Raw genomic sequence first — 18,304 nt, forward strand, 5'->3', positions numbered from 1 at the left:
CATTTATTGAAACATTCTATGTGCCAGATACAATGCTGGTAATATAAGGCTTCTAAGATTAAGATGGCACTAAACCTGCATATTGACTCTCTCCCTCTCCCAATTTCTCAATGTGAGGAATCAAACATAATGTAATGGAATATTCTGTTCTGCTGTAGGAATTGAGGTTTGGGATCCTATGTACCTAAAGCATTAACAGGCTTGAACAGGAGATGGTACAAAATTAAAGTGACTATATAATTGCTGATGGAACTCACTCCAAATACTGAACCTTAAAAATAAAGATAATAGTATCTGATTAGGAGCAGATATGCTTCTAATCTATTATATAAAGAGCCAGGGTCCATAACGACCAAGGCTCAACTGAACACCGGAAGTCAGTGCTGGGTTGTTACCCAGCACTGACTGCAGCCGGTACCGGCACAGTGACCCAGCACTGACTGCCAGGGGGGCCACGGATCAGGCCCAGAGAGAGGCCTGCACAGAGAGAGGCAAGGTCTGATCCCCAGCCTTCGTGGCAGCTGTTGATCAGCCATTGCCTCTCCCTTTCTCTCCCAGCTTCACCAGCAGCTGCACCTCTGTTTCTCTCCGAGCCTCCTCGGGGGCTGCTGATCAGGCCTGCTTCTTTGATCAGGCCTAGAGATAGGCCTGGAGACGCTGATTGGCATAGAAACCAACCAATCAAAACCAAATCTGGGTGAAGTGCCAGGAACCAATGGCTGCCTAGGAGGCAAAGCTTTTGACGCTGACTGGCATAGAAACTGACCAATCAGAACCTAATCTGGGTGAACTGCGAAGGCTGGCGGGTGGGGGGGGGGTAGTTAGGGGTGATCAGGCAGGCAGGCAGGTGAGCAGTTAGGAGCCAGCGGTCCCAGGTTGTGAGAGGGTGCAGGCTGGGCTGAGGGGACCCACCCCCTCTGTGCACAAATTTCGTGCACCAGGCCTCTAGTCCTATATAATCTATCTATACTACTAAAAGGGTAATATGCTAATTAGACCAGGTTGACCGGCCATCTTCTGGACATCCGACTTCCTTCCAGACAAAGCCATGGTGGTGGGGCTGAGGCAGAGGCAGTTAGGGGCAATCAGGTTGGCAGGGGAGGACATTTGGGGGCAAGATCAGGCTGGCAGGGGTTAAGGGTAATCAGGCCAACAGGGGAGTGTAGTTGGGGACAACCAGGCCAGCAGGGGAGGGCAGTTAGGGGTGATGAGGCAGGCAGAGGCAGTTAGGGGTGATCAGGCCAGCAGGGGAGGGTAGTTAGGGGTGACATCAGGCTGGCAGGGAAGGGCTGTTGGGGGAGAGATCAGGCCGGTAGGGGAGTGTAGTTGGGGGCAACCAGGCTGGCAGGGGAGGGCAGTTAGGGGTGATCAGGCAAGCAGGGGAGGGCAGTTGGGGGCGAGATCAGGCTGGCAGGGGAGGACAGTTAGGGACGATCAGGGAGGCAGGCAGCCAGAAGCAGTTAGGGGTGATCAGGCAGGCAGGCAGGTGAGTGGTTAGAAGCCAGCCATCCCAGATTGCAAGAGGGATGTCCGTCCACCGGTTTAGGCCCTATCCTGTGGGATCGGGCCTAAACTGGTGGTTGGACATCCCCCAAGAGGTCCCCAAATGGCCTAGTTGTTTATAAGCCTTTTTTAAAAAAGTTATTTTTGGCTACTATGACAAAATATTACAGACTGGGTAGCTTATAAAAATGACAAAAGAATATTTCTCATATTTCTGGAGGCTGAGAAGTCCAAAATCAAAGGGTTAGCTTAGTCGTTTTAAGGTGAGGGTCCTCTTCCTGGTCCATCCTGGGCCTTTTCCCTGTGTCCTCACAAAGTAAAAAGAGCCAGGGAGTTCTGTGGGGGTCTCTTTTGTAAGATCATTGATTTTATTCATAAAGGCTTCACCCTCATGACCTAAGCACATCCTAATACCATCATCTCTGGAGGTTAGGATTTCAACATAAGAATTTTGAGGGGACATTCAGACCATACCATTGTTTTATTTATTTAGCTAATTTTATGAGTAATATTAGACTATTAAAAGTATGTACATGAGAACAAAGACTGTTGGTTTTATTTCAATATAGTATTCCTAGCACCTGGCATAGTCGCCATTTAATAAATATTTATTGAATTAATGAATGAACTCTTATTGCTACTATTTCTCCTTATTTTAGGAACTTATAATCAAAACTGTATTAAGCTCAGCAAGAGATGAGCCCTCTGGTCCTGCACGGTAGGTCAGATATTCTTAAGATTTGTTATAACTATTCTGTTTGCAATCTCACTTTAGAAGTTGGATTATTTAGCAGTCCACATTGTTTCAGATACACAAAAGCTATTCTGAATTACAAATTTAAATTATTTGTATGATTAAATACTTTTTTCATGATTTAAATATGAACCTTTTTTCATTAAAAAGATAAAATATTAGTCACCCATTTTATTATCTTTACCCTCAGTATTGAAAATGACTTTTTCAATTATATTTAAATATATTTTGCTTTCCCTTTAGATTATATATTCACTGTCTCTTCTGCAATACCTTGAATTGTAGTAGTAGTTACCCAGTGAATGTTACTTAAATTGAATTAAAATAAAATATTTTTATTATAGAAAGTAATGTATTAAAGAAAATAGTATATATTGATATTAATAAATATTGGATCAGGATTTTCTATTATATTATAGAAGTAATATATTCTATTAATATATGTGATTTACATATACAACATATTATATAATGTGTATTACATAATAAATATAAGATTTTAGAATGTTTTCTTTTTTAAATGCCTTACTTAGAAGCAAAAACTTGTCATTTTCTGTTTTACTAAACCTTTTTAAAAAAGGTTGAGATTTATCACATGGTTGCCAGTATCATATGTTTCTTCTCATCCCCAAAATATCATTAATTCAGGCAATATTATATTTCTTGAATCTAATTCTAATAGAATGTCATAGCTTCAAAAATAGCCTGTGTTGTTCCTCCTCTGACCTACATCTCTGCAAAGCTTTCTCTTTTCCAATTACCTACATACATATTTTTTGACCCAGGTTAATGAAAGTGCAGATCATGGCTTTGACCATTTGAATATTAATTCTAATTTAAGTCTCTTACTTTTTCCACTAGTAAAAATAATGTAAAATGAATAGTTTGCTTAAATGAGACATAGCTCCAGCTTTTTAATTAAGTTCCATATTTTTCTTACTTAATAGTCAAGTTAACTAAAAACAAAACTCTTTGAGCCCGGCCGGTGTGGTACAATGGTTGAACATCGACCTATGAACCAGAAGGTCACAGTTCGATTTCAGTCAGGACACATGGCTGAATTGCAGACTTGATCCCCAGTAGGGGGCATGAGGGAAGCAGCCAAATCAATGATTGTCTCTTATCATTGATGTTTCCATCTCTCTCTCCCTCTCCCTTCCTCACTGAAATCAATAAAAAAATATTTTTAAAAAACCACAAATCTTTTTGAGTAAATTTTTATTTTAATTTCATTTTAATACTGGACATCCCTAGAAAATGACATTGTCTTTTCCATTATACCATATTTTCATTTCTGGTAGCTTTACCTTCAAATGTGATCATTTTGAATATTAATTCTCTAGTATTTTCTATGTTAATAATGACAATCTTTTGAGTTTGCAAGAATTTTCTTATTATATTGTTTTATTTATTCCTCATCACAATTCTAAGAAATTAATGGGACCATCATTCTTCCAAGTTTGCTAGCATGAAACCGATGTCTTAGAAAACTAACATTTACTAAGTCCTTTCTAAGTGCCAGGCACTGCTCTTAATACTTTATTACCTCATTTGTAACAACTCTAGAAGATAGATACAATTTGAATCCTCCCTATTATAGGAGCCCAGAGTATTTAAATAATTATCCCTATCACTCAGCAATGGCAGAGCCATGATTAAAACCTTGATAGTTTGTCTTCAGAGCCTTATTAGATGCATAAATAATAATAGCTGAACCACATTTGAACCTAGAGCTTCAGATTCTAGATTTTCTGCCTGTTGTGTGTTTTTTTAACTATGTTGCCTCTCAAGTAAAGAATATTGAAGCCTAAAATATAGATCCCCAGAAAGACTTGGGAATCATTAACACAATAGCTTTTATTAAGAATAGGCCTTAGACGCTTATACCCCCAAAATTGATATGGAGCAGAGAGTTGAGCCATACTGGGAATGATATAGATTATTTGGACATCTTTAGGAATGTAGGAAACTGTGTATGCAGGTGTGCGATCACAAAAGAAAAAGGAAAAAAACCTGTTAAACAGTTGTACTCCCAGTCTGTGCCTTTAGTTAGCTGCATCCGTGGAGAACTTGGCCTCACGTTTTAGACTTTAATGTTACTTGATGATTACAACTCTTTCTACTGCTAACAATGAAATTTGGTTATTTAGATCTATAAATACTATTATCTAAGATTCATGAGTAGATAATAGTAGAGAAGAAATAAAGCAGTAGACTTGCTTAGAAGACTTTCTGGTAGTTTTGATAGTAAACAATTTATAGCATTGACACTGTGCTAGACTGAAAGAGAGGGCTGAAGAACTTCTGATCCAATGTGTTCAGTAAAATGTTTCTGCATTGAATTATTCTGAAATTTAGCATTCTGCTGAATTTAAGAATATCAGTACCAGGACATGCCAGGTATACAACTAGGATCCTAGAAGGAGTCAATTTTTTTTATTCCTAAAACCATTATATTCTTCATCAGAAGCTTATATTTGAACACACTAATGGAATTCCACTGATTGTGATCACAAATTACTCCCTTCAAGCTGAAACAGTACAAATAGGAATATGAAAACATTAGGCAACAGAACAAAAATTCTACAAGTTCTGTTTCTGTTGGAATCCCTTTATGAAGTATATACATTTTATTTGTGTACCTAATCTGTTTTTTAAAGAGTTTGTAGTTTGCTTAAGTTCATTTTGCTGCTATCAGTTAATCAAATGAAATCCTTTCCTTTTTGAAAGCAGGGTACATATTTGGGAATCTTTATGAAAATATCAATTTCTTAATATGGGTTTGTTAGAAAAATCCTTTATATTATCTCTGCCTCTGATTTTGGTAATAAGTTATAATTGAAAATTAGATTTAAAGTTTTAGGGATGTGCTTTCCTCCTTTCTCTTCCTAAAAAGAGCTAACATACAAAGTAATAAATTGATCAATTTATTTAAACAGTGCCCATGTTCATTCTATGTTGGCTAGTTGTGGGTGTTTTGGTTGTGATGGTGGTTTCATTTCTTTAAAAGCGCATACATTTTTATTTGTATCATTATTGGTTGCCTCTTTTGCAGATGTGTAGCACTTTGCAGTTTAGGTATTTGGATTTGTGAAGAACTAGTCCATGAGTCTCATCATCCTCAAATTAAGGAAGCTCTGAATGTAATATGTGTTTCCTTGAAGGTAAAAAAAAACACACACACACAAATAAAAACACACACAACAAACCACTGTTTAGTGGAATATATTAAAATAGTATAGAATCATGATTATTTTTTCTCCAAATGTTAATTATAGGTTGTGCCCTTTAATAAATGTTTTCATTAATTTATTATTACATTATTTCCTTGCTCCTGACTTTTTCTTCAAGAGTGGTCCTAGTCATCTTTTTATGTATTTGGCTTTGTCCATAGGAAACGTATGGGTGGCTCTTAAAAAGGAAACCAGTCATTTAACAACATGGGTTGTTTGTTTTTTCTTTATCAGTGATTTTGTAACCTACTATTTGATCTTTACTACTTCTGAATTCTTGAACTGCTCAACTTTTTTACTTTATCATTCAAGTTAAATGCCCCTCCTTGTGGCCAAAATAAGATTTGTTCAGAAATAAACTAATTATTTGAAGATTCTAAATGTATAAATGGATATATTTTTTTGTTTCTGAACAGATGCATAATATTTTTTCTGTCTTAAGACTTATATTACACTATTTGTATAGGACTCTAAAGATACAATGTACAGATATTACCGATTTGACAGATAATTCTGAGCATATACTGTTTGAGGTGTTTTGTTAGGCAGAGTAAGGGATACCAGAATGAAAAGAATTGTAAATACTAGATTCAAGAGATTAATGATCTGATGCTGAAAAAGATTAAAATAAGAGGAATAAAGTATAAAAAGCTGAGATAACCAAATGAGTGGTGCATGCAAACTGCTGATTGAGTTCAGAGGAAGCAGAGATCACTTTGACTTAGGAACCAGAAAAGACTTGGGAAAGGGGAAACATTTGGTCAGGGCTTGAAGAGTGGGTAGGATTTGGTCATAGAGAGAAAAGCATAAAAAGCACGACTTTATGCCACTGGGGAGTCATTTAAGAGTTTTAAGCATATCGAATGTTAGCATCAGAGGAGTTCTTCAGAAGATTATTTTGGAATTATTGTGTCTAGTAGATTTGAATGGGTAAAGATTGGTAATAAGATTAGAAGCTGCTGTAAAAATCTAGGTAAGAGAAAATGGAATAAGGCTTAAATGAGGACAAACATTACAAAGGAAAAATAAAATTGTGTCTTTGCAATGAGTTGTGTGTTTTTTTTTTGCAGCTGTATATTTATCTTCCTAATAATACTTTAATAAACACTTTATAAATATAGAATGACAAAAAATATAAAGTTTAAAAATTTTCAGCAGCTAATGCATTGATGCATAACAGTTCAGGAAGAAATTTTTATGTGTTTTTCTTTTGTTATTTTTACAGTTTACTAATAAAACAGTAGCCCATGTAGCTTGTAACATGCTTCACATGCTGGTTCACTATATACCTAGACTTCAGATTTACCAGCCTGATTCTCCCTTGAAAATTATTCAAGTAAGTAATTTTTATTTATTTCTCATAACGACCTTTGTTAAGGTTTTAAAATTTGGATACCTTGAAATATAAAATTATTTAATAGTTTTCTTCAAATTTTGCACAAGCAAATAATGGCAACCCAATGTGCATTTTTGAGTATCAAAAGTTCATGACAGTTCCTTTATGTTTTATGTTAGGAGATTGTGTTCTTGTTTTTAAATGCTACCTGCAAATTTATAATTGCCATTGTCTGTATGAATGTGTATTTGGCTTCATTTCATCTCTTAGGTTAAGAAAACATGCCATCCCTCCAACTACCATATCAGGACATTATTTTGATTCATTATTTTTCTTACCTCTTCAGCTAATTATTTATAGTTTTTATTTTGTTTTAATTCCATGTCTTCTATACTTTCTACCATATCTGAACTATTTTATCCATTCATTATTTCTGTCTTGATCTATATATATAAAAGGCTAATATGCAAAGTGTCCCCTCAGGAGTTCGACCGGGAGACTGGGTGTTCGATCACTTGCTATGACGTGCGCTAACCACCAGGGGGCAGCACAGAACAAAGGAAGGCCCCGGCCAGCAGCTGGCAGCCAGGGAAGGGAGGCCCTGGCCAGTGGCCGGAAGCCGGGGAAGGGAGGCCCCGGCTGGCAGCTGGAAGGCCTCGATCGGCCCTGATCGCCTGCCAAGCCTAGGGACCCTACCCATGCAAGAATTTTGTGCACTGGGCCTCTAGTCCTATATAATCCTATAATAAAAGGCAAATATGCAAATCGACTGAACAGCAGAAGGATTGGTCGCTATGACGCGCACTGACCACCAGGGGCAGACGCTCAATGCAGGAGCTGCCCCCTGGTGGTCAGTGCGCTCCCACAGGGGAAGTGCTGCTCAGCCAGAAGCTGAGCTTATGGCTGGCAAGCGCAGCAGCGGTGGCGGGAGCCTATCCCGCCTCCACAGCAGTTGGACATCCCCCAAGGGCTCCTGGACTGCGAGAGGGCGCAGGCCAGGCTGAGGGAACCTCCCCCTTCCCAAGTGCACGAATTTCATGCACTGGGCCTCTAGTATACTACAATAGCCTCCTAATTGATCTCCTGGCTTCTGAGCTCTTCCCTATCAAGTTGTCATTCACATTTACATGACTATTATGTCAGTTACCTGAAAAAACACAAAATCTTTTGAGTGGTTTTCATTTGCCTATAAAATAAGATCCACATTATTTAGCTGGGGTTTTCCAGGCCTTCAGATGAGGACCCAACCCATCTTTTCAGAATCATGTACATATTCCTTTGAAATACACTGTAGTCCAGGCACCTGAGTTGGCTTAATATTGACTAAACATACCCCTCACTCTCTTCTTACCTGAAGTGCTCTGATTTTCCTCTTTACATCCCATCTTCAATTATTGGCTTAAATCCATCTCATAAAAAAATTAAAATGCTTACCAGTTCTCTCTAACCAGAATTTATTGTTCTTCATATTCTTGTAACATTTTTAGGAAAGATGGTAATTAATATTTATTAAGCACCTACTATGTACCAGCTAATACACCAGTCATCTCCATATGTTATCTCATTTAATTCTTAAAAATCTCTTAAGATTAGCAGTTATCTTCCTCTCCCTCCTTAATTTAAGATGAGAGGACTGAGCATTTAGTAACTACGTAAAGTCACAGCTGACAGGGAAGTGTTCAAGTTCAGGCTTTTCCCCACGCAACCACGTCGCCAGCCTCTATTATAACAGTAAATATATTTGTGTACAAATTCTAAACTTTTTAAAGACAAGGGTATCACTTTCATGTAGAATCTGTTAAATAAATATTGGTTGAGTTTAATGTAGGTTGAGAGGTTGGATTTAAGGGTTAGACACACCTGCCATGACTCTGCCACATGCTAACTTCGTAACTATGAACAAGTTACTTTGCTCTCTGAACTCTGTTTTTTCTTATCTTTACATTTGGGATAAAAGTATATATCTCACAGAGTTGTTCTGAAGATTAATGAAAAAATATATATGAAGCACTTCACACTTTTTGCCATTAAGATGGGGGATACATAAATTTTAATAAATGTTTGCTGCAGCTATTATTATCAATGGGAATATGATAACTGGATATAAATGTGAATGTGCATCTGTATGCTAGTATGAAAACATTTGAAAATTTTACCCTTTAAGATTGCTTATTCTATTTGAAAATTAAGTTTGTTCTCTAAGCAGATTATTTTTTATTTGAAAGCCTTCAAATCCTTTTCCTTATTTTCTTTATCAGTTTATATATTAATACTTACCTAAGTACTTAAGTGTGAAGATTTGTTGCAAATTGCTTCACTGTGCCTTATAGTGGCCAACAGCTACAGTTAAACATGAAGAGTTATTATACTTCACCTCTAGTTGAATGTAGGACTAGAATTCCAAAATAATGGAGCATTTCACTAATTGTTACCTATTTACATAGTTAGGAATAGAGGCTCAGTTCTATTATCATTATTAAGCAGGTGCATCTAATATACTAGATTCTACTGGTAAACCTTTATTATATACACTACTAGTGGCCCGGTGCACGAAATTCGTGCACGGGGGAGGGAGGCATTCCTCAGCCCGGCCTTCACCCTCTCCAATCTGGGACCCCTCGAAGGATGTCCTACTGCCAGTTTACAGGGATCAGTCTTAAACCGGCAGTCAGACATCCCTCTCACAATCTGGGACTGTTGGCTCCAGCCGCTCACCTGCCTGCCTGCCTGCCTGATTGCCCCTAACCACTCTGCCTGCCAGCCTGCTCACCCCTAACTGCCCCCTGCTGGCCTGCTCACTCCAAACTGCCCCCCCCCTGCTGTCCTGTTCAACTCCAACTGACCCCCACTGATGGCCTGCTCACCCCCAGCTGGCCCCCCTGCTGGTCTGCTTATCCCCAACGGCCCTTGCTGCCCCATCCTGGCCTGATCACCCCCCAGCGACCCAAGGTCCCAGCCCCTCCTTTTTTTCTTTTTCTTTTTCTTTTCCTTTTTTTTTTTTTTTTTTTCAGTGCCTCCTTTAGCAGAGGCCAGGGCCAGCTGGAAGCAAGTATCTAGGATTTATTTATCTTCTATAATTGAAACTTTGGAACCTTGAGCGGAGGCCAGGGCCAGCCAGGGCAGGAAGCTTGGCTTCCTCCATTGCCAGGGCAACCCAAGCCTCCTGCTTGCTCCAGCTCTGTGGCCGGCTGCCATCTTGGTTCGGTTAATTTGCATACTCGCTCCTAATTGGCTGGTGGGCATGGTTTGTGGGTGTAGCAGAGTGATGGTTAATTTGCATGTTTCTCTTTTATTAGTGTAGATATTTTGAGGATTTTTTTCTACCTGATGCATTAAATCAATAATTTATAAAAACATATAGCACCCCAAGGCTGTGTCCAAGGTCCCGAGTTCTCCACCGCCAGCCTGCTTCCAGCGAAAAGGAGCTGACTCTCAGAGGCAGATCATTCGGGAACCAATGTACAGAATGAGGTGTAAAAAATAGCTTACAATAAATTTATCCCCTGTACATTTTTAACAAGCATATAAAAAATTGAATGTGATCAAGATATTTGCAGGGTGGCCCTAGTCGGTTTTGCTTAGTGGATAGAGCATCAGACTGCGGACTGAAGGGTCTTGGGTTTGATTCTGGTCAAGGGCAGGTACCTCAGTTGCAGGCTCCCAGCCCTGGTAGGGAGGTATGCGGGAGGCAACCAATCGATGTCTCTCTCATATCAGTGTTTCTCTGTGTCTCTCCCTTTCCCTTTACTCTTTAAAAATCAATAGAAAAAAATATCCTCAAGTGAGGATTTTAAAAAAAGAGATTTTTAGGGTAAATGGCACACTATATTTATATTTTCTCTTTTAATAATGTCTGTTACCATTTGATATTTCTGTATCAAATTTATTCATATACTATTCAGTGTATGTAAATTTAAAGCCACATAAATGTACATGTAAATGTATGGAGATATATATATATACTTATACATACATATATATATATATGTATATATATATACACACACACACACACACACACACACACACACTAGAGGCCTGAAGCACGAATTTGTGCACCAGTGGGGTCCCTCGGCCTGGTCTGCAGGATCAGGCTGAAACTGGCTCTCCGACATCCCCCGAGAGGTCCAGGATTGCGAGAGGGCACAGGCCAGGCCAAGGGACCCCACTGGTGCCCAATCAGGACCAGGGAGGGACGTGGGAGGTTGGCCAGCCAGGGAGGGACCGCAGGAGGGCTCCAGGGCATGTCCAGCCCATCTCAATCAGCCGGACCCCAGTAGCAAGCTAACCTACCGGTTGGAGCATCTGTCCCATGGTGGTCAGTGCACGTCATAGCAAGCAGTTGAGCGGCCATACCATTAGCATATTACGCTTTGATTGGTTGAATGGATGACTGGACGACCAGACACTTAGCATATTAGGCTTTTATTATATAGGATATGTTTATGTGTGTGTGTGTGTGTGTGTGTGTGTGTGTGTGTGTGTGTGTGTGTATTAAAAGCATAATATGCTAATTAGACCGGACAGCTGAACGACCTTCCAGATGTTATTCCAGACATCCTTCCCAACAAAGCCGTAGCGGTGGGGGCCGAGGCAGAAGTGGTTAGGGGCAATCATGCAGGCAGGTGAGCAGTTAGGGGTGATCAGGCAGAGTGGTTAGAGGCGATCAGGCAGGCAGGCAGGTGAGCAGTTAGGAGCCAGTGGTCCCAGATTGTGAGAAGGATGTCCGACTTCCGGTTTAGGCCTAAACCAGCAGTCAGACATTCCCCAAGGGATCCTGGATTGCAAGAGGGTGCAGTCTGGGCTGAGGGACACTTCCCCCATACACGAATTTCATGCACCGGGCCTCTAGTCTATACTAATAAAAGCCTAGGTGGCGTCTCGCCCTTGTGTCATCACAAGATGGCCGCCCCCATGTTGTCACAAGGTGTCTGCCACAAGATAGCCAGCAGGGGAGGGCAGTTGGGGGCGACCGGGCCTGCAAGGGAGGGCAGTTGGGAGCGATTGGATCAGCAGGCGAGGGCAGTTAGGGGTGATTGGGCTGACAGGGGAGGGCAGTTGGGGGCAATCGGGCTGGCAGGGGAGCAGTTAGACGTCATTCAGACTGGCAGGTGAGCAGTTAGGGGGTGATCATGCTGGCAGGCTGAAGTGGTTAGGGGCAATCAGGCAGGCAGGCAGGCAGTTGATCAGTTAGGAGCCAGCAGTCCCGGATTGCGAGAGGGATGTCCAACTGCTGGTTTAGGCCCGATCCCACCCGAGGGGTCCCAGATTGGAGAGGGTGCAGGCTGGGCTGAGGGACACCCCCCCCCCAGTGCATGAATTTCATGCACCGGGCCTCTAGTCTATATATATAAAAGCCTTTAGTGGCCGAAAAACAGATCGCTATGGTGCACACTGACCACCAAGGGGCAGACACTAAACGCAGGAGCTGCCCCCTGGTGGTCAGTGCGCTCCCACAGCAGGAATGCCACTCAGCTGACAGACCTGTACTGGTGGCTCACCAGCCTGGTGGCAGCCACTCAATCCCTCAGTAGTTCTGCAGGTCTAATCTCCAGAGAATGGGCCAGGCACCGACAGACCAGTGCTGCTGGCATGATCCCAACAGTGCCACTGGCCTCGGGCACCATGGCCGCTTCCCCTCCATAGATGCTCCGCAAGGAAGAAATGATATAAAAGTGGCCACCAGGGGGCTCCTGACAACCGGTGCGAACATGAGTGGGACAGATCCGGATCTCAGGCCAGCAAGGGTGTCCCACTGCCTGCCCAGAGGGCTGATCGCGTCCCGGCCACCCCCAGGATGGGTGCCAGATACAGGGCTCACAGCTGGCGAGTGCCGCTGTGGCGGCACAAGCCTCTCCTGATAGGGACTGACTGGGTGCAAGCCAGTATTGCACTGACTTGGGTGCAAGCCCGCGGCAGGCACAGCAGGGCTGGGATAAGCGGGAGTGGCAGGCAGGAATTGCAAGTGGCATTGAACTGTGGGTTTCGGCCCGATCCCCACAGGCCACCCTGAGGGACCCCACCTGCACCAGGCCTCTGGTATATATAAAAGCCTAAGCGACCGTTTGGCCATTCATCCGGTAGCTATGACACACATTGACCACCAGGGGGCAGATGCTCAACACACAGGCATGGAAATATGGAATAGACTGATGAATCTCAGAGGGAAGGGGAGAGGAGGGAGGGCAAGAAGAGATTAACCAAAGATCTTATATGCATACTAGAGGCCGGGTGCATGGATTCATGCATTGGTGGGGTCCCTTGGCCTGGCCTATGGGGATCGGGCCAAAACCGGCAGTCTGACATCGCCTGAGGGGTCCCGGATTGTGAGAGGGTGCAGGCCAGGCCAAGGTACACCACCGGTGCACGAATCCATGCACCAGGCCTCTAGTATATACATAAACATTTTAGAAAGACAAGAGGATAGGTTTCTACACCACCCCAAATGTATTGAGGAATAATTGACAGATATATATATTTAAGGTATACAACATAACCTGATGTTGTGGAACCATGACCAAAATCAAGATAATTAACACATTCATTATTTCGCACAGTTAACTTTTTTTTATGATGAGAATACTTAAATTTACTCTAGCAACTTTCAGATATTCATTACTGACCATATAGTTCCCTATAGTTACCATGTTGTACACTAGATCCCCATCACTTAACCTTATAACTGAAAGTTTGTACCCTTTGACCTCCATTTCCTCATTTTCCTTCTTTTCCTTCAGCCCCTGGCAACCACTATTTTACTTTCTGTCTCAGCTTTTAAATATTTTTTTAGATTCCACATATAAGTGATACAATACAATATTTGGCTTTTTCTATCTGGCTTATTTCACTTGGCATAATGCCCTCTAGGTTCATCCATGTTGTCAAAAATGGCAGGATTTCCTTCTTTTTCTAATGGCTGAATACATACTAGTATATACTAGAGGCCTGGTGCACGAATTCATGCACAGGTGGGGCCCTCGGCCTGGCCATGATCAAGGCCTATTTGGGCGCCGGCCAGCAGAGGGGAGGGGCCATGGGAGGTTGGTCAGCTGGCCGTGGGGAGGGGCCGCAGGAGGTCGACTGGCCTGGGGGGGAAGGGCCATGGGAGGTTGGCTAGGGGGAGGGGCTGTGGTAGTTTGGCGGGCTGTGGGAGGGGCTGTAGGAGGTTGGCTGGCCAGCCCCCCATCAGAGCCGATTGGGGGTGGGAGGCCAGCCAGGGGGAGGGGCTGTGGGAGGTTGGCTGTGAGAGTGCACTGACCACCACTAGGGGGCAGCTCCTGCGTTGAGCATCTGCCTTCTGGTGGTCAGTGTGTGTCATAGCGACTGGTTGACTAGTTGTTCTTGTCATTCGGTTGGTCACTTAGGCTTTTATACATATAGATACCACATTTCCTTATCTGTGAGTTGAAGGACATTTATGTTGTTTCTATATCTGGGCTATTGGGAATAATGCTGCAATGAACATGGGTGTGCCGATATCTCTTTGTGATACTGATTTCATTTCCATCAGGTGGGATTGCTGGATTATCTTGTAGTTTTATTTTTAATTTTTTGAGGAACTGCCATACTGTTTTTCATAATGACTGTACTAGTTCATATTTCCACCAATAGTATATAAAGCTTCTGTTTTCTCCAAATCCTTGACAACATCTGTTATCTCTTGTCTTTTTTTTTTTAAATATATTTTTATTGATTTCAGAGAGGAAGGGAGAGGGAGAGGGAGAGAGAGAGAGATCATTGATGATGAGAGAGAATAATTGACTGGCTGCCTCCTGCATGCCCCCTACTGGGGATTGAGCCCACAATCTGGGCATGTGCCCTTGACTGGAATCGAACCCAGGACCCTTCAGTCCACAGGCTGATGCTCTATCCACTGAGCCAAACCAGCTAGGGCATCTCTTGTCTTTTTGAAAATAGCCCTAACAGATGTGAGGTGCTTTCTCGTGCTTTTGAATTGCATTTCCCTGGTGATTAGTGATGTTGAGCACTTTTCTTATAGCTAGTAATGATTTCAATGTCTTCTTTGGAAAATGTTTATTTGGGTCCTTTGCCCATTTTAAAATTGGATTATTTGGTTTTTGGGTTTTTTTGCTATTAAGTTGTATGAGTTCCTTATATAGTTTGGATACTAACCACACATCCGATGCATAGTTTGCAAATATTTTCTCCCATTTCATCGGTTGCCTTTTTAATTTTTATTGTTTCCTTTGCTTTGTAGAAGCTCTTTAGTTTGATGTAGTCCCGGCCTGTTTGTTTTAGCTTTATTGCCTATGCGTTTGGTGTCTTATCCAGTAAATCAATGCCAAGACCAGTATCAAGAATCATTTTCCCTGTTTTCTTCGAGGAATTTTATGTCTTCAGGCCTTACACTTAAGTCTTTGATTCATTTAGAGTTAATTTTTGTGAGTGGTATAAGATATGGATGCAGTTTTATTCTTTTGTATGTAGCTATTTAGTTTTCCCAGCACCATTTATAGAAGAGACTTTCCTTTCCTCAATGTGTGTTCTTGGTGCACTTGTTAGAGATGAGTTGTCCATATACCGTAAGTGTGGGTTTGTGTATAGGCTCTCTATTCTGATCTGCTTTTCTATGTGCCTGTGTACCTTACCATCATGTTCTTATTAAAATAGCTTTATAATTAACCTGAAATCGGGAAGTGTGATGCCTCCAGCTTTGTTCTTCTTTCTCAAGATGGCTTTGGCTCTTTATGACTTTTTGTGGTTCCATACAAATTTTAAAATAGTTTTTTCTGTTTCTGAGAAAAATGCCATTGGAATTTATTTCATTGAATGAGTAAATCGCTGTGGGTGGTATGAGCAATTAAACAATATTAATTCTTCCAATCTATAACATGGAATATCTTTTCATTTACAGTAGTCCTCCCTTATCCACAGTTTTGCTCTCTGCAATTTTAATTACTCATGGTCAATTGTAATCTGAAAATATTAAATGGAAAATTTGAGAAATGAACAATTTATAGTAAGTTTTAAATAGTACACTGTTCTGAGTAGCATGATAAAAACTCACGTTGTCCTTCTCCAATGGGATATGAATCATCCCTTTGTCCAGCATATTCACACTGTACACGCTACTCAACCATTACTCATTTAGTAGCCATCACAGTTATTGGATCATCTGTCATGGTATCCTAATGCCTGTGTTCAGGAAACCTTATTTTACTTAATAAAGCCTGCAAAGTGTAAGAATAGTGATGCTGACAATTCAGATATGCCAAAGAGAAGCTATAGAGTGCTTCCTTTAAATGAAAAGGTGAAAATTGCTGTGCCCATGAGTCTTTCTTTTCTTTTTTCTTAATCCCTTCACCCTTCTCACCCAGGCCTCAACCCCCTATCAGTCTGTTCTTTGTATCCATGAGTCTGTCCACTTTGTTAGTTCATTTTGTTCATTAGATTCCACATATAAGTGGAATCATATAGTACTGTCTTTCTTCATTCATTAGTGCTTTATAGTTTTCAGTGTGCAGGTCTTTTACCTCATTAATTAAATGTATTCCTATTTTATTGATTTTGATGCTACTGTAAATGGGGATATCTTTCTTAATTTCTCTTTGTGATGGTTTGTTGCTTGTGTATAGAAATGCAATAGATTTTTGTATTTTGATTTTGTATCCTGCAACTTTACAGAATTCATTTATATTTGTAACAATTTTTTGGTGCAGTGTTTAGGGTTTCCTATATATAAGATCATGTCATCTGCAAACAAATAATTGTACTTCTCCCTTTTAGATTCAGGTGCTATTTATTTATTTGCCCACTTGCCGTGGTAGAACTTCTAGTACCATGTTGAATGGAAATGGCAATTGTGGACATCCTTGTATTCCTTGTATATTAGATGAAAGGCTTTTAGCTTTTCACCACTGAATATTATATTAGCTGTGGGCTTGTCACTTATGGCCTTTATTTATGTTGAGGTATATTCCTTCTATACCTAATATGTTGAGTAGAGTAGATATCGTTAGTGACAGAATTGCAGATGATTTTTATACATCTTTTTGCTTTTCTTTATATATTTTAATTTTCTACTAGAACATATATTATCTGTGTATTTATACATATTGATTCATGAGTTGAGTTTGTGAGAAATCCATTCATAGTTAACAGCATATATAATGTTGGTTCTATACATGAAGATTGTAAATAATTGATAGTTAATGTACTTGAAAAGCTTACACATTAAAAATTACCTTGAAGTAACAGTGTTAATGTTTCAGAATAACCTTGCAGCAATAGATTTTATATTGTTTTTACATTAACATTAATGTTTTATAATGAACATTAGTTTAATATATTTTGTGCTTTTTTTTTTCTTTTCTTTTTTTATTTTTTGACTATAGATTCTGATAGCCACTATTACCCATCTTTTGCCAAGTACAGAAGCTTCATCTTATGAAATGGACAAGAGGGTAATTAAAAACTTTTTTTGCTACTTAATATTCTTACATAGTAAAATACTTATATTTTAAAATTGCAAAGTTATATATATTTATATGGTAAACATTAATTCATCTTATATTTAAAATTGACTATCATGGAACAGTGTGGAATCTCAGAGGGAAGGCAGGGGAGGATGGGTGGGTATGAGGTAATCAACCAAAGACCTTGTATGTGTATATACATAGCCCATGGACACAGACAATTAGTGATGAAAGCCTGGGGCAGGGGGTGGGGGCTAAAGGGAGGAAAGTGGGACATATATAATACTTTCAACAATAAAAATTATTAATTAAAATAGACTGTAATGTAAGATATAGCTTTCTATTAAGTGTAACAAGTTATATTTTCAGCCAAATTTTAAGTTAATCATGGTCATTTGATAAAGTCTTTGAATCTCGGGTTGTAAGGAACATTGAAGGACATTCTATCCATGTATAATTATTTTGAAATTAAGATCTGGGAGCTAGGTGTGTACAATGTCATTGGATTGTCATTATTTTAGGCCCTTTCAGCAGATAGAGCTAGAAAGTAGATAATATGTATATACTCACAAATATATATATTTTATGTGTGTGTGTGTGTGTGTGTGTGTGTGTGTGTGTATTTTATACAGGTGTCCCCAAAAAATGAATGCACACTTAATTTAACAGCTGACAGCTCAATTGATGTTCCTTTCTTCTCAGATTTCACCCATTATGCCTTTATAGTTATTCAAAGTGTGTATATATTTGGGGGGGGACACCCTGTATATATATATTTCTTTACTGTCTTATATTATTAAAACATCATGAGTTTATCCTGACACCTTTGATTCTAACTTAACACCACAAGGTTCAGTCTAGTTTTCCCCTTTCCATGTTTGTAACTGCTCCAACAATGAGAAACTTAGCTTCCTTTATCCACAATATATTTACTTTGTGCAGTTCTAGGAAAATGAAAGCAGTTTTAGAATTAACCTATGCCTTTGTGTAGTTTACCATGAATGTAGTATATAATTCAAAAATTGTGTTTAAAAGTTATAGG

The 18,304-nt window shown here is 40.2% G+C and overlaps 1 protein-coding gene across 4 annotated transcripts in view; it reads left to right on the top strand.

The window, feature by feature from the left end:
* Positions 1 to 18,304, top strand: part of RALGAPA1 (Ral GTPase activating protein catalytic subunit alpha 1) — a 278,398-nt gene that overhangs the window by 140,861 nt on the left and 119,233 nt on the right. For all 4 annotated transcript variants that reach the window (XM_079767517.1, XM_079767520.1, XM_079767518.1 and 1 more), the window contains exons 27-30: positions 2,163 to 2,221; positions 5,313 to 5,421; positions 6,716 to 6,826; positions 17,182 to 17,250. In XM_079767517.1, the coding sequence (XP_079623643.1) occupies positions 2,163 to 2,221; positions 5,313 to 5,421; positions 6,716 to 6,826; positions 17,182 to 17,250 (348 nt within the window). The remainder of the gene's footprint in view (positions 1 to 2,162; positions 2,222 to 5,312; positions 5,422 to 6,715; positions 6,827 to 17,181; positions 17,251 to 18,304) is intronic.

Source organism: Cnephaeus nilssonii (assembly GCF_951640355.1).
Source record: "Cnephaeus nilssonii genome assembly, chromosome: 4".
NCBI classification, from domain to species: domain Eukaryota; kingdom Metazoa; phylum Chordata; class Mammalia; order Chiroptera; family Vespertilionidae; genus Cnephaeus; species Cnephaeus nilssonii.